The following is a 15801-nucleotide window of genomic DNA, read 5'->3' as shown; positions in this document are numbered from 1 at the left end:
TGTGGGGCGGGGAGGGGGGGGCGGGGGTGGAGGGAGGGGCATTCCTGGGGGGGAGGGGGAGGGGAGCAGCCCCCCAACCTTCTCCGGCCCCACAGCATCTCTTGGGGTTTTTTTGGGGGGACAACACCCCCCACCCCCCACCCCCCACACACCCACCCCACGGCGGGCTCTATAGGGCAGAGCTATAGGGCTTGTTCAGGGGGGGTGGGATGTGGGATCTATGGGGCAGGCGTACGGCGTCACCCGCGGGGCGATGACATCGTGTCGCTGCCAGGTCTATATCGGGATATCGACGGGGGGGGGGGGGGGTTCGTTATCTCCTTGTCCCCCCCCCACCTCCCCGCTAATGAGGCGCCGTGGGGCCGGCTGTGGGGCCGGGTTGTGGGGGGGGGGGGGGAGGGAGGGAAGGGGGGGTGTCTGGCAGCCGTCCCCGAACACGGCGTCCCACTTTGTCATCGGGGAGGTGACGCGTGTCGCGGCGAGGTGACACATTCCTGCGGGCGGGCGGCCTGGAGGCGAGACGGCGGGGGGGGGGAGGTCTCCACCGCCAACGTCCCCCCTATGGCACCCCATAGATGGGTCCCTCTGCCCCATAGAAACCCCCGAGGGACCCACCGGGACCCCCCCAGAGGGACCCTGTGGCGGGGGGGGGGGAAGGTGGGACGTGGGGGGGTGGTGGGACATTGAGGGGGGACATGGACGGTGGTGGAACATGAAGGAGATGGGACACGGAGGAGATATCGGACATGGGGGGTGGTGGGACGTAGAGGAGGTGGGACGGGGGGGTGGTGGGACGTGGGGGGTGGTGGGACACAAAGATGGGACGTGGGGGGGTGGTGGGACATTGAGGGGGGACATGGACGGTGGTGGGACATGGGGGTGGAACGTGAAGGAGATGGGACAGGGAGGAGATGGGACTCGGGGGGTGGTGGGACACGGAGGAGATTGGACATGGGGGGGTGGTGGGACGTGAGGGAGATAGGAGGTGGGACGGGGAGGAGATGGGATGTGGAGGTGGGGGGACATGGAGGGTGCTGGGACATTGAGGGGGTACCTGGAGGTGGAACATGAAGGAGATGGGATCTGGAGGTGGGACGTGGAGGAGGTGGGGGGTGGTGGGATGTGGAGGACATGGGACATGGTGGTGGGACGTGAAGGAGACGGGATCTGGAGGTGGGACGTGGAGGAGGTGGGGCACAGAGGAGCTTGGACACATGAAGTGGTGGCACATGGGGGGGGTTGGTGGCACATGGAGGTGAGACGTGGTGGTGGGACGTGGAGGAGGTGGGACGTGGGAGGTCATGGGACATTGAGGGGGTACACGGACGGTGGTGGGACATGGGGGGGATGGAACGTGAAGGAGACGGGATCTGGAGGTGGGTCATGGAGGAGGTGGGACATGGGGCGTGGTGGGACATGGAGATGGGGCATGGAGGTGGGTCATGGAGGAGCTGGCACGTGGAGGAGGTGGCACATGGAGGTAGGACGCGGATGGAGAAGACACGGGGCTGGTGGGACACTGAGGCCAGGCCGGGGGTTGCCGCCCAGGCTCTGCCCCACACATGGGGGGGTCCCACCTGCTGCCCCCTGCCCCCCTCCCCAGCCCCACATCTGCCCCCCCCCCGGGGCGTGTCTCTCCCCCTCCCCGTGGCCATAGGGCAGGCGGCGCTTGTGGGTCGTGGTGGGGCCGGTGGCGCGGCGTGGTGGTCGGCCATCTTGAGGTGGCCTCCATCCCTCTCGTGGGGCCGTCGGCCTCCTGCTGTGGGATGCCCCGCCTCCGCCCCACACATTCCTGTGCGTGCGCGACCCCCCGGTGCTGTTCGAGGCTTTTTATTGGCTGCCCCCAAGGTTGGGGGGCGGGGAGGGCGGGTGGGGCACTTGGGGGTCCAGGCTGTGGGGCAGAACGCTCGGAGCTCCAGACCTTCACTCCTCGTTGAGTCCCATCTGCCGGAGAGAGAGGAGAAGGGAGCACGAGCGTGTGGGGCAGCGTGTGGGGCAGGGTGTGGGGTGGGGCGAGAGGGGGCGGGGCCCCACCTTGGCTGTGATGTCACGGCTCTTGGCCCGCAGCTTGTTGACCTGGGACTCGGCGACGTCGGCGCGTTCCTCCGCCTCGTCCAGCTCGTGCTGCGCCTTGCGGAACTTGGCCAGGTTGGTGTTGGCTTGGTCCTCCTGGGGTGGGGGCGGGGCCTCAGCGGGGACACGCCCGCCCGGCCACGCCCAACCCCACCCCCACCCGCGGCATCATCCGGCGTCGCCCAATCGCTCACCGCCTCCTCGGCCTGGCGCTTGTAGGCCTTGACCTTCAGCTGGAGCTTGTCCACCAGGTCCTGGAGCCGCAGCAGGTTCTTGCGGTCCTCCTCCGTCTGTGGGGCGAGAGACATGTGGGGCAGGGCCTGGACCCGCCCACGCCGTGGGGCAGGAGAGCCCCAACGAGGTTCTTGGGGGGGCGGAACCTCCTTGGTCATCCCCATGGCCACCAGGTCAATGTTCTGGGTCATCCATGACCCTGTGGCCACCAGGTCAACCTTTGGGTCATCTGCAACCCCATGGCCAAGAGGTCAACCTCTAGGTCACCCATGTCCTTGTGGCCACCAGGTCAATGTTCTGGGACACCCATGTCTCTGAGGCCACCAGGTCAACCTTCTTGGTCATCCCTGACCCTGAGGCCACCACGTCAACCTCCGGGGTCATCAGTGTCCCTGTGGCCACCAGGTCAACCTTTGGGTCATCCCTATCCCTGTGCCCACCAGGTCAACCTCCTGGGTCACCTGTGCCTCTAGAGCCACCAGGTCAATGTTCTGGGTCATCCATGGCCCTGTGGCCACCAGGTCAACCTCCTGGGTCATCCGTGTCCCTGTGGCCACCAGGTCAACCTCTGGGTCACCCGTATCCTTGTGGCCACCAGGTCAATGTTCTGGGACACCCATGTCCCCTACGGCCACCAGGTCAACCCTGCTCTAGCTCCACGGACACAGGGGCAGCGGGTGGTGTCCTAGGTCATCCCCGTCCCTGTGGCCACCAGCTCCGCGCTCCGGTTAGGTCCCACCACGGGTCTGGGTGATGCGGGACCAGGTTGCGGTGGCCCCACCTGGTAGCTGAGCTCCTTGACGCGCCGCTCGGACTTGCGGAGGCCCTTGACGCTCTCGGCGTTGCGCTTCTGCTCGGCCTCCAGCTCGTTCTCCAGCTCCTTCACGCGGGCCTCCAGCTTCTGCAGCTGCTTCTTACCCCCCTTGAGGGCCAACTGCTCGGCCTCGTCCAACCGCAGCTGCAGGTCCTTGATGGTCTGCTCCATGTTCTTCTTCATCCGCTCCAGGTGGGCGCTGGTGTCCTGCTCCTTCTTCAGCTCCTCCGCCATCATGGCCGCCTGCCCGAGGAGAGAAGCGGCGAGAGAAGGAGGTCCGAGGGGCGCTCTCCGTCACCCGCGCTGCCAGGTGTCCTAGGCGCGGCTCCGAGGGCGGCACTCACGTCGGTGATGGCCTTCTTGGCCTTCTCCTCGGCGTTCCTGCACTCCTGGATGGCCTCTTCCACCTCCGTCTGCAGCTGGGAGACGTCCGCCTCCATCTTCTTCTTCTGGTTGATGAGGCTGGTGTTCTGGAAGAGAAGACCACGGAGGTTCGGACAGCTCTGGCAGGAGGCTTTGGTCCCGCAGGTATCTCAGGGGCTTGGCGGACAGGAGACGGCCCTGGCCCGTGGGGGGTTTGGAAGGCCCCCAAGGCCGCGCTCTTCTCCAACGGGACGTTCCGGGGGATGCGAGGCAGGAGTCTCCACCAGGGCAGCCCCCGCCCATCTCTGCAGGCGTCCAGGAGCTCCAGCTGGAGATCTCGGTGCCTCGGCCCGGGAGAAGCCCCCGCCCACGGCATCTCCAGGGTCCGAGCGTCACGTGGCGGAGGCGACCGCTCTCTCCTTGGAGGTAGGTTGAGGTCTCACCTGCGAGTGGAGGAGCTGGACCCTCTCGCTGGCCTCGATCAGTTCCTGCTCGGCCAACTTGCGGGCCCTCTCGGTCTGCTCCACCACCGCCCGCAGCTCCTCCAGCTCCGCCTGCAGGAGGTTGTTCCTCCGCTCCACGATGGCGATGTTCTCCTTCAGGTCCTCGTTGACCCGCACCGCGTCGTCCAGCTGCAACTGGGTGTCCTGCGGGCGGGGACGGGGGCGAGGAGGAGGAGAGGGTGAGCGGGGAGGTGGGGCCGGGGCCGGAGGTCCACCTGGCCTGCAGGCGGGGCAGACGGACCTTCAGGTAGCCCTGCAAGGTCTTGACTTGCTTCTGGGCCTCGGCGGCCGCGCGGTTGGCGTGGCCGAGCTGGATCTCCATCTCGTTGAGGTCGCCCTCCATCTTCTTCTTCAGCCTCAGGGCCTCGTTGCGGCTCCGGGTCTCGGCGTCCAGCGAGGTCTGCAGCGAGTCCACCACCCGCAGGTGGTTGCGCTTGGCCTGCTCCATCTCCTCGTCCTTCTCGGCCAGCTTGCGCTCGTAGTCGGCCTTGACCTGGTTGAACTCCAGCTGGGCCCTCAAGATCTTCCCCTCCTCGTGCTCCAGAGAGGCCTTGCGGGGGGGACAGGGAGGACGCTGAGGACCACGGAGGAGGCCGGGAGAAGCTGGGGACGCCCGGGGAACGTGGCCCGGCTCACCTCGGCCTCCTCCAGAGCGGCTTGAAGCTCCAGCTTCTCGGCGTCCAGCTGCTTCCGCACCTTCTCCAGCTCGTGGATGGTCTTGTGGCCGGCGCCCAGCTGCTCGGTGAGGTCCGAGATCTCCTCTGCGCGGGCGAGATGCCCTCAGGTCCCGTGGAGAAGGAAGGGGCGGGCCGAGGGGGGACCGCGCTCTCACCTTGGAGGTTCTTGTTCTCCCTCTTGAAGGTCTCCAGGTGCTCCAGCGACTCCTCGTAGGCGTTCTTCAGCTTGAAGAGCTCGGTGCTGAGGGACCTGGCCTCCTTCTGCGACGCCTCCAGCTCCGTCTGCGACTCCTCGAACTTCTGCTTCCACTCGGACAAGATCTGTGGGGACACCACCCGCACCCCGGTCACCAGCTGCTTCCCCCCTCTCTTCATCCTCCTCCTCCTCCTCCTCCTCCTCTCCCCACCAGTCTCCCGGTGGGACTCGAAGCTCTGCTGAAACACGCTCCACCTTTCTCCTGGGCTTCTTCTCCTGCCGGGCTTTGGTCGGGGACGGCTGGCGGGGCCCCACATCTCCTCACCCGCTTCCCACCCACCCTGTCTCAGTGCCCCCCAACCTTGTCGAAGTTCCTCTGCTTCTTGTCCAGGGCGGCGGCAGCCGCGTTCGACCGCTCCAGGTCAGCCATGAGGTCCTCGATCTCGTTCTGCAGCCGGTGCTTGGTCTTCTCCAGGGAGGAGCACTTGGCGTTGACCGCCTCCACCGCCTCCTCGGCCTCCTGCAGCCTCTGGGCCAGCTTCTTCCTACCAGACGTAGGGGAGAAACCTACGTGTGACCCATCAGCCCACGGAGACGCCCCGTCAATTGGTCACCCACAAAATGCAGGCGGCTGAGAAGAAGACGGTGGGCTCCTGAGGTCGATGGATGCTCTGGGCTGGTCGACCCAGGTTCTAGGTCCCCAAATGGAGCTCCTGATCTACCAAGCGTGAAGAAGCCCAACGTCCTGGCTGGTGGCTCTTGAGGGAAGAGGTGGGAACAAGGAAGACCAAGCAGGTGCCACCACCCACGGGAGAACCCTCAGCGTCCGTGGGAAGGTGACTCACTTGGCCTCCTCCAGCTCCTCGGTGCGTTGGATGGCGTCCGTCTCGTACTTGGTCCTCCACTGCGCCACCTCGGAGTTGGCCTTGGAGAGCGACCGCTGGAGCTCGGCCTTGGCCTCCGTCTCCTCCTCGTACTGCTCCCGCAGGAGGTCGCAGTCGTGCCGGGCCGACTGGAGGGCGTGGGCCAGCGCGTTCTTGGCCTGGAGGGGGGCGAGGAGAAGGTGGGACCATCGGGTGCACGTCTGCTGGAGCTGGCTTGGGGTCCTCCAGCTGAGGGAGTTCTGGTCTTCATCACCCCAACCCAGCCTGACCTTCTGTAGACCAACCCAACCTACTCTAGACCAACCCAACTGACCTCCTCGCTGCCAACCAACCCAACCCGCTCCCTTCAGTCCCAAACCAACCTCACCCTTGACCTTGGAGGTGTCTTCCACCCTGCAACCTTCAGCCCTGTTGACCTCCCCACCAAAGCCCTACCTTGGTTTCTTCCTCCAGCTGCCTCTTGAGGTCCTCCAGCTGCTGGGTGTAGGTGAGTTTCCCTCGTGTCAGCTGGTTGATGAAGGCTTCCTTCTCCTCCAGCTGCCTGGAGAGCTCACCTGTGGAGTGGAAAGGTGGACAATCACCCCCTGGAGAAACCCCAAAGCCACCCCGCTGGGCGCAGGATCAACGGTTGCGTTGGGGACAAGCAAAGGCCTTCACCGTTCTCCGTCTGGAGCTTGGCTCGTTGGGTGGTGAGGTCGTTGACCATGCGTTGAGCCTCCTCGGACTTGGTCCGGTGCTCGTTCATCTGGTCCTCCATGGTGCGGCACATCTTCTCCAGGTTGGCCTGGAGACGGGAAGGGCAGGAAGATGAAAGGGAATGTAGGGAGAGTGTTGCAAGAGTTGTCCCATCATGTTTGGACACCCATCTCCTACCTTGGCCTTGACCAGCTGCTCCATGTTGGAACCGATGTCGTCCAGCTCCAGCTTGAGCTCGCTCTTCTCCTTCTCCAGCTTCTGCTTGACGCGCTGCAGGTTGTCCATCTGCTCGCTGAGCTCGGCCACGCTGTCGGCGTGCTTCTTGCGCAGGGCGGCGGCCGTGGCCTCGTGCTGCAGCGTGGCCTCCTCCAGGTCCCGCCGCATCTTCTGGAACTCCGCCTCCCGCTTCTTGTTGAGCTCCATCTGCACCGAGGTGGCGCCGCCCGCCTCCTCCAGCCGCTCGCTGATCTCCTCCAGCTCCCGCGACAGGTCCGAGCGCAGCTTCTCCACCTTGGCCCTGCCTGTCCGCTCCGCCTCCAGCTCCTCCTCCAGCTCCTCGATGCGTGCCTGGGATGCGGGGATGGAGAAGATGTCATCAGGCTTGGCTCCACCCACCTTGTCCCCTCAGCCCAACCCAACCAGACCCTTCAACTCAGCTCAACTCAAGCAGCTGGACACCCTTAACTCAACCCCACCAACTGGAGCCCTTCAACTCAACCCAACCATCTGGAGACCCTTCAACCCAACCCAACCCAACCAGCTGGAGATCCTTCTACTGAACCCAACCAACTGGAGATCCTTCAACTCAACCCAACCAGCTGGAGACCCTTCAACTCAGCTCAGCCCAACCAACTGGAGACTCTTCAACTCAACAGGTCTTGAGGACATTCAGCACAACCTTCTCAGAGGACACTGGAGTCACCGTGATCCACCCCAGATGTTCTGCTCAGCTCAAGTGATCCTACCCAAGCCACCCCACCAGCCTTGAACCTTCCAAACCCGCTGGTTGACATCACCCCACCCCAAAGACAACCCACCCAGGAACCCACAAGTCATTTCTATGAGATAAATCACAGGGAGGTTCCAGATCAAGGGACGTGCCATGGGCTCCAGACCTCAGGTGGGTCTAGGTCCTTCTCAGAATGGGTCCTGGTTGACCCACAAGGTGAACCCCACCTGAAGCTCTTTGAGCTTCTTCTGGAGCTGTGCCGCAATCGCTTGCTCATCCTCAATCCTGGCGTTGAGTGCGTTGAGCTCAAAGTCTTTCCTGGGTGGGGAGGAGAACCACCAGCCCATCAATGCTGCTGGGTCCGCGGCAGAGAGAGGGATTATGGGTCTAGAGTGACAGGGTGGGGCCCTACTTCTTCAGCCTCTCCTCCAGCTGCTGCTTGTCGTTCTCCAGATCCATGATGTTCTCCTGGGTCAGCTTCAAGTCGCCTTCCAGCTTCCTCTTGGCCCGTTCCAGGTCCATCCGGATCTTCTTCTCCTGCTCCAGTGAACTCTCCAGCTGCGTGCGAGGTGGAGACCCACCCATCAGCCCCCAAAAATATCCCCTGCAGGACCTTCACACACACACCCCCCCCCCAAGGGTTCACAACTCACATCGTCCACTTGCTGTTCCAGCTTGACTTTGGCCTTTGTCAAGGTGTTGACCTTATCCTCCTCTGCCTGCAGGTCATCCAGCGTTTGCTGGTGAGCTTCTTGCAGGGCCTTCTTCTCCTTGGTCAGCTTGGCGATGGTCTCGTCCAACCCGGCCATCTCCTCGGTCAGGTTCTTGACCTGCAGGAGGAGAAACATCAGGTGTCCAGCTTGGTGCCAGCGGCAGGGCAAGAGAGGGGAGGTTCTTCCTGCTCTTGGTTGAGCTGCACCTAAGTCAGGAGATGCAGGAGAACCCAATCGGCCTTGGGTCTTTGCAAACCGACCAACCTTGGGTCTTGTTGACCCAACTCAACTAATCTTGGGTCTTGGCGACCCAACCAATCTTGGGTCTTCTCAAGACCTATTGCGTTGGCTTGAGTCAACAGGTTGAGGTGGAGGCTTCTCCTCGCTCTCACCTTGTTCTCAGTGGCATGTTTCTCCTTCTCCACCTTGGCCAAAGACAACTCCAAGTCATCGATGTCCTTCTTGAGCTCTGAGCACTCGTCCTCCAGCTTCCTCTTCTTGGCCGTCAGCTCGGCATTCATCTCCTCCTCGTCCTCCAGCCGCTCCGTCAGCTCCTTCACCTTGGCCTCCAGCTGGATCTTGTTCTTGATCAGCTGGTCACAGCGCTCCTCGGCGTCGGCCAGGTTGTCTTGCTCCTGGAAGGGTGGGAAGGTGGGTGGGAGGGTGAAGGAAGGAGGAGGGAAGGGCTGGGGCATCCCCTTGACGTGGTTGTGGGGGTCCATCTCACTCACAGCCTGCACTTGGAGCTGCAGGTCATTCTTCTCCTGCAGCATGGAGACCATCTTCTCCTCCAGCTCCTTCCGCCGGGCCTCTGACTTCTCCAGGGCCTCCTTCAGCCGCCCAAACTCCTCCTTCATGGTCTGTTGGAGGTGCAAAGGTCCCCTGTAAGTCCCATCTCTTCCTCCACCTACCCCACATCCCGTCCTCTCCGTCCTTGCCCCACCTGCATCTCCTTCTCCGTCTCGGCGCTCTTCAGCAAGGGCTTGATCTTGAAGTAGAGCTTCATCCAAGGCCAGTTCTTCACCCCCATGAAGGCCCGGATGTTCCACTGGATCACCAGCAGCGCGTCTCTGGATGGGGCAAAGCAGGATGTGGGTCACCACGGGCCACCACCTCAATGCAGACCAACCACCACCTTTGCCCCACCACCCACCTGCGCTCCAGGATCTTCTTGAACTCCTGCCGGGAGAGGAAACCACGGACTTGGGCCTGCAAGCGGGTCATGATCCTGGCCAGGCGCTCATCCCTCATCTCCTCCAGCAGCCCCAGCAACCCGGCCTTGAAGAAGACCTGGTGGAAGGAGGAGGTGGGCGAGAAGATGGGTTGGAGCTGGGATGGGCAGGTGCACACGTGGGTGGTGGAACCGCGAGGTCAGGTGGGAGCACGAGGTCAACAAGAGCATGGGGGAGGAGATGATGGACCTCACCTTGGTGTGCCCGAACTTGTACTGGTTGTGGTCGATGTCCAGGGAACCCAGGAGCTTCTCGGCGCCTTTGCGGCTGTCGATGAACTGCCCCTCGGGGATGGCCGCGGGGTTCAGGATGCGGTACCTGGTGGGTGGAGAAGACGGGGACACCCCGAGATCAGCTCCGGTGGGGTTGTCCACCTCCACCCCCCCATCGTCCCCACGTCTTCTCCTCCGTTCCCACCGCTGGCGGAAGTCCCCGTAGAGGATGCGGTTGGGGAAGCCCTTGCGGCAGATGCGGATGCCCTCCAGCACCCCGTTGCAGCGGAGCTGGTGCATCACCAGGGGGTTGTCCATCACGCCTGGAGAATGGGTTGGTGGGTCAAGTCCTGCCCCACGGAGCTGCTCCCCGCCATCACCTTTGGCCGGGGACAACCTGTTGTCCCTGTGTTTGGCCCCACCCTCATGGAGTAACCCCTTGGGATTGGCTCACCGGGAGACTTGGTCTCGTTGGGGATGATGCAACGGACGAAGTGGGGGTGGGTGGACCGTAGGTTGGTCATCAGCTTGTTGAGGTTCTCCTGGAGTATGGAGGAGGAGATGATGGAGGGAATGAAGACCCCAACCTGCCCCACCAAGGGGTGCCACCCCTTGTCCACCCCCACCACACCCTGGGGTCCACCCGGAGCCTCACCCGGTGCAGGGCAGAGACGGTCTGGAAGGAGGAACCTTTCTTCTTGGACCCTTTCCCCTTCTCCACGGCTGTGGAGAAGAAAGGATGGGAGAGGTCAAGATTTGGTGGGGAGAACCTCGGATCCTGGGGAAGAGGATGTCCCCTTACGTGCATCAGCCCCGGCGTAATTGGCGAAGAGGTTGGCCAAGAGCTTGAGGGCCGATTTCTGGTAGAGCCCCACCACCGTTTCGTTGAGGGGGTCCTTGTTCTTCTGCAGCCACCCGATGATGTTGTAGTCCACCGTGCCGGCATAGTGGATGAGGGCGAAGTGGGCTTCTGGCTTCCCTTTGATGTTCCGTGGTTTCCCGAAGTTGGCCGACTTGCCCAAGTGATTATCGAAGAGCTTGGCCTTGAAGGTCATGTCCGTGGCCTTGGGGAACATGCACTCCTCTTCCAGGATGGACATGATCCCCATGGGCTAGGGAGGAGAAGACCTCATCAGCCATGGTGGACACCAAACCCAAGCCAACCAGCCACCTTTGGGGTCCCTGGCAAGCTCCGGCTGGAAGGTTCCTTCTCCAGGAGCCCCCTGAGCCCCTGGAGGCCCTGGGGGAGGTGGTACCTTCTCGATGAGGTCGATGCAGGCCTGGAGGTCCATGCCAAAGTCGATGAACTCCCACTCGATCCCCTCCTTCTTGTACTCCTCCTGCTCCAGCACGAACATGTGGTGGTTGAAGAACTGCTGCAGCTTCTCGTTGGTGAAGTTGATGCAGAGCTGCTCGAAGCTATTGAACTGGGGAGGGAAGGGATGGTCAAGGGGGTCAACGTGACGCCCAATGGGATCAACGGAGTCAACTGGACACCCAATGGGGTCAAGGCGATGCTCAATGTGGTCAATGGGGTCAATGGAACATGCAATGGGGTCAACAGAACATCCAATGGAATCAACGGGGTGAACTCAACACTCAATGGGGACAACGCAACGGGGTCAACCAGGCCTCACATCGAAGATCTCAAAGCCGGCGATGTCCAGCACGCCGATGAAGTACTGGCGTGGCTGCTTGGTCTCCAGCGAGTTGTTGATCCTGGTCACCATCCAGTTGAACATCTTCTCATAGACGGCCTTGGCCAAGGCCCCGACGGCATAAATCACCTGGAAGAAGAATGTTCGGGTTCTCCATATCCTCCTTGGCTGGGGTGACATTGCGTCACCCCAAAAGAAGGACGTTTTGGGGGATGTCCTCCTCACCTGCTGGACGTTCTGCCCCTTGGTGACGTACTCGTTGCCCACCTTCACCCGGGGGTGGCACAAGCCCTTGAGAAGATCGGCCGAGTTCAGCCCCATCAGGTAAGCTGACTTGTCCGCCTCTGAGGTTGCAGAGGAGAAGACATGACCTTGGAGGACCATGCAGTTGACCTCAAATCCCACCCCGTGACTGCCCGGTTGACCACCCACCTTCAGTGCCGTCCGGCTCTGCCTGCTCCTCCCGTTGCTTCTGCTTGAACTTCATGTTGCCGAAGTGCATGATGGCGCCCGTCAGCTTGTAGATGGAGTTCTTCTCCTCTTGGGTGAAGCCCAGGACATCAAAAGCACTCTGCAAGGTCAAAACATGGGTGAAGGTCTTCTCCAAGTGGCCACCCCCACCCTGAGATGGTGGCCCTCCATCTCACGTCTGTGGCCAGGAGCTCCTCCCTGTCGTCGATGGAGGGCACCGTGGTTTCTCCTTGGGAGATGAAGGCATAGTCGTAGGGGTTGTTGGTCACCAGCATCATGTCTGCGAGGAGAAGACGCGGTTGGGACGAGGGCGCGAGGTCAAAGGTCCATGGGTGGGGTGGGAAACGTGACTCACCCAGCAGCTCCGGCTTCTTGTTGGAGAGGATCTGGTAGAAGACGTGGTAGTTCCTCTCAGCCTTCAGCTGGAAGATGACGCGGGACTTCTCCAGGAGGTCTGGGGTGGGGAGAAGGTGGGTGGGGGGAGGTTGGAGGAGGAGGAGATGGACGGGTGGGGGGCGGTGGACAACTCACAGGTCTCGATGTCGGCCGACGCCAACTTCCCGGTGGCGCCGAAATGGATCCGGATGAACTTCCCCTGGGAGAGGAGCAGCGCCGGGTGGAGGTGGCCACCTTCTCCTAGGAGGTCCTGCCCCGCCCCATACATCCCACCACATCCCTCAGACCGCCACTCACGAATCGGGAGGAGTTGTCGTTGCGGACGGTCTTGGCGTTGCCGAAGGCCTCCAAGGCGGGGTTGGCCTGGATGATTTGGTCCTCCAGGGTGCCCTGGTGGGGTGGGACAAGGGGTGGTTGGGTGGTTGGATGGTTGGTTGGTGAGATGGTTGGATGGTTGGTCAGATGGATGGTTGGATGATTGGTTGGATGATTAGATGTTTGGTTGGATGGGTGGTGAGATGGTTGGTTGGACGGGTGGTCAGATGGGTGGTCGGTTGGGTAGTCACTTGGATAGGTGGTTGGGTGGATGGTTGGGTGGATGGGTGGTCAGATGGATGGTTGAGTGGTCAGATGGGCAGTTGGTTGGATGGTGGGTTGGGTGGATGGTTGAGTCATTTGGCTGGGCAATTGGTTGGATGGCTGGTCAAATGGCTGGTCGGAAGGTTGGGTGGTCAGATGTTGGGTGGTGGGACAGATGGGTGCTTGGGTGGTTGACTGGGTGGTTGGCTGGGTGGTTGGTCAGATGTTGGGTGGTCAGGTGGGTGGTCGGTTAGGTGGTCAGATGTTGGGTGGTGGGACAGATGGGTGGTGGGGTGGCCAGGTGGGTGGTGGGACAGAGGGGTGAGGAGCACCGAGCAGCCCCAGGATGTTCCACCACCCCTCACCTTGCCCGGGCTCCCCGCCTCCTTCTTGCCGCGGTCACCGATGGCGGCGATGACGGCGAAGTACTGGATGACCCTCTTGGTGTTGACCGTCTTCCCCGCCCCGGATTCTCCGCTGAAGGCAGCCAATGAGAGCAAAGCTTGTGGGGGGGGCGGGGCTGACTGGGAAGGGGGCGGGGCTATGCGGACAAGTGGACGGGGCCGAGGTGGGCGTCACTCACGTGATGAGGATGGACTGGTTCTCCCGATCTGGTGGGATGAGGAGGAGAAACGGTGAATTTCCTCAGCTCCGCCCCCTTCCCCTCCATATAAGGGCAAAGGGGACATGGTCACAAGGTCCTCCACGAAGAGGTCCTCACCCGTCAGCATGTTCTGGTAGGCGTTGTCGGAGATGGAGAAGATGTGGGGAGGAGCTTCGCTCCGCTTCTTCCCCCGGTAGGCGGCCACCACCTCGGCGTTGTAGACAGGCAACCACTTGTAGGGGTTGACCGTCACGCAGAAGAGCCCCGAGTAGGTCTGGAGAAGAAGATGGGTGGGTCAGAACCGTGAGGTCCCACCTTCCACCCCAGGAGAGGACATCCCAGCTCTGGGTGGTCCGTTGGATCTGGAGATGGGTTGTCCTGGTTCTGAAGGATCTGGAGAACCTCGTGGGTTGTGGACTCACGTAGATCATCCAAGAAGCGTAGCGCTCCTTCAGGTTGTAGAGGACGGCGGGTTCGTGGAGGAAGGTCAACATGGCCATGTCCTCAATCTTGTCGAACTTGGGCGGGTTCTGCTGCATGATCTGGTCCTCCTTGACCGTCACCGTCTGCTCGAGGTGAAGGGGGGGGGGGGGGGCGGGTAAGGAGTTGACCCAGTTGGCCCCTCCCATAGGGTGTTCCCTTGGGTGCTGGAGGAGGTTGGGGTGTCCCTCAAGAGGTAGAGGAGGTTGGATGGGTTCTGGGTGTCCCATGGGTGCTGCGGAAGGTGGGATGGGTTCTAGGTGCCCCATAGGTGCTGCAGAAGGTGGGATGGGTTCTGGGTGTCCCATGGGTGCTGCGGAAGGTGGGATGGGTTCTGGGTGCCCCATGGGTACTGGAGAAGGTGAGGTGGGTTCTGGGTGCCCCATGGGTGCTCTGGAAAGCAGGATGGGTTCTGGGTGCCCCATGGGTGCTGGAGAAGGTGGGATGGGTTCTGGGTGCCCCATGGGTGCTGGAGAAGGTGAGGTGGGTTCTGGGTGCCCCATGGGTGCTGGAGAAGGTGGGATGGGTTCTGGGTGCCCCACCTTGCCGTGCTCAGTCTGGGCGGTGACCTTGGTGCCCTCACGGCTGATGATGGTGGCCTTGACGAACTCCTCCCGCTCGTCGGGGACGAAGATGTCCTTCTTCAGGTCGAAGGGGCGGGTCTGGGCGGCCACACGCTCCTTCTCCGACTTGCGGAGGTAGGGGGCCGCCTCCCCGAACTCTGTCATCTCCACGTCCGGCATGGCCGAGCTGGGACCGGGAGATGGGGGGGGGGGAACCATCCCAGTTCCATTCCAATTCCAGCCCAGTTCCACCAGTAGGACCCGTCTCGAGTCATTTCCGGGAGGTTGTGTGCCTCCCCAGTGCTCCCAGTTCCTCCCAGTTCAGCCCAGTTCGCCCAGTGCCTCATGCTGCCCGAACTTTACCCCAGCCCAGCACCTTCCAGTACATCCCAGTACCACCTCAGTCCCTCCCAGTTCCCCTCTAGACCCTCCCAGTGCATCCCACTGCCCTCCCAGTCTCACCCCAGTCCCTCCCAGTTCCCCCATAGACCCCACCCAGTTCTCTCCCAGTGCTCTCCCAGTCCCCTCCCAGTCCCTCCCAGTTGCCCAGTAGACGCCCCCAGTCCCTCCCAGTCCCACTCCAGTCCCTCCCCCTACCCCCTAGTCCCTCCCAGTTGCCCCATAGACCCCTCCCAGTCCTTCCCAGTCCCTCCCAGTGCCCCACCTCTCTCTGCGGTCTCAGGCGCTGACTTGGGGGGGTCTCTGGTCCTGATCCGGGACACAACAACCCCTCCCAGTACGTCCCAGTACGTCCCAGTATGTCCCAGCATGTCCCAGTATGCCCCACTATCCGCACTAGTAGTTCCCCAGTACCCACCCCCCCCCAGTCCTGCCCAGTATGTCCCAGTATCCCCCAGGATTTCTCCAGTGCCCTCCCCCAGCACATCCCAGTTGCCTCCCAGTTCCCTCCCAGTCCCTCCCAGTCCCCCCAAAGACCCCTCCCAGTCCCTCCCAGTTCCTCCCAGTTCCCCCATAGCCCCCTCCCAGTCCCTCCCAGTTCCCTCCCAGTCCCTCCCAGTCCCCCCAAAGACCCCTCCCAGTCCCTCCCGGTTCCCACATAGCCCCCTCCCAGTGCCCCCCAGTCTCTCCCAGTTCCCCCATAGACCTTCCTAGTCCCTCCCAGTTCCCTCCCAGTCCCTCCCAGTTCCCCCATAGCCCCCTCCCAGTCCTTCCCAGTCCCTCCCAGTCCCCCCATAGCCCCCCCCAGTCCCTCCCAGTTCCCTCCCAGTCCACCCAAAGACCCCTCCCAGTCCCTCCCAGTGCCCCCAGTTGCCCCTGCCCCACCTGCCCGTGGGTCTGCGGGTGCCGCCCGGGGGTCCCCCCGTTATATCCCCCCCCTCCTCCCCATCCCCCCCCCCCCAAAGCTGCGTCACCGGGGGGGGGAGGGGGGACCTGACGGATGGAGCAGCCACCTCAAGGCCACGGGGACCCCCATGGATCTATGGGGGGGGCCAACCCCATAGGACCCCTATAGAACCTCTATAGGAACCCCCCAGCCCCATAG

At 62.7% G+C, this 15801-nt stretch overlaps 1 protein-coding gene across 2 annotated transcripts; it reads right to left on the bottom strand.

Annotated features, from left to right (window-relative positions):
* Nucleotides 1-1814: 1814 nt before the first annotated feature.
* Nucleotides 1815-15598, bottom strand: LOC104629972 (myosin-7). 2 transcript variants are annotated; one of them, XM_075741373.1, is made up of 41 exons: nt 15582-15598; nt 14962-15005; nt 14277-14484; nt 13677-13820; nt 13372-13528; nt 13234-13261; nt 13016-13127; nt 12369-12461; nt 12207-12270; nt 12031-12129; nt 11852-11955; nt 11637-11775; nt 11430-11548; nt 11184-11333; nt 10803-10973; nt 10349-10658; nt 10202-10269; nt 10001-10088; nt 9752-9869; nt 9529-9652; nt 9256-9392; nt 9046-9172; nt 8834-8962; nt 8495-8737; nt 8043-8219; nt 7802-7947; nt 7617-7707; nt 6618-7007; nt 6402-6528; nt 6180-6298; nt 5706-5902; nt 5222-5405; nt 4820-4985; nt 4624-4748; nt 4229-4537; nt 3928-4131; nt 3466-3591; nt 3089-3364; nt 2268-2363; nt 2035-2169; nt 1815-1944 (listed from the first exon to the last, which is right to left on the bottom strand). In XM_075741373.1, exons 3-41 carry the CDS (start codon nt 14475-14477, stop codon nt 1924-1926), a joined length of 5814 nt encoding a protein of 1937 aa, XP_075597488.1. In that variant the 5' UTR covers nt 14478-14484; nt 14962-15005; nt 15582-15598; the 3' UTR covers nt 1815-1923. The 2 variants fall into 2 exon arrangements, with proteins under 2 accessions (XP_075597488.1, XP_075597487.1); XM_075741372.1 differs by lacking the exon at nt 15582-15598 and having other exon boundaries at nt 14962-15063.
* Nucleotides 15599-15801: the final 203 nt, after the last annotated feature.

Source organism: Balearica regulorum, unplaced genomic scaffold, assembly GCF_011004875.1.
Source record: "Balearica regulorum gibbericeps isolate bBalReg1 unplaced genomic scaffold, bBalReg1.pri S35, whole genome shotgun sequence".
Lineage (NCBI taxonomy): Eukaryota > Metazoa > Chordata > Aves > Gruiformes > Gruidae > Balearica > Balearica regulorum.
The sequence above is the reverse complement of the archived record's forward strand: the minus strand, read 5'-3'. Positions and strand labels throughout refer to the sequence as shown.

Bases quoted from the DNA above. Each gene is read 5' to 3' on its own strand.
- LOC104629972 (XM_075741373.1), bottom strand. From the start codon at position 14,477: ATGCCGGACGTGGAGATGACAGAGTTCGGGGAGGCGGCCCCCTACCTC. The intron at 10,089-10,201 runs GTGAGGCTCCGG...TCCATACTCCAG, and splicing joins CCGTCTCTGCCCTGCACCGG to GAGAACCTCAACAAGCTGAT. The intron at 9,870-10,000 runs GTGAGCCAATCC...CCCATTCTCCAG, and splicing joins CAACGAGACCAAGTCTCCCG to GCGTGATGGACAACCCCCTG.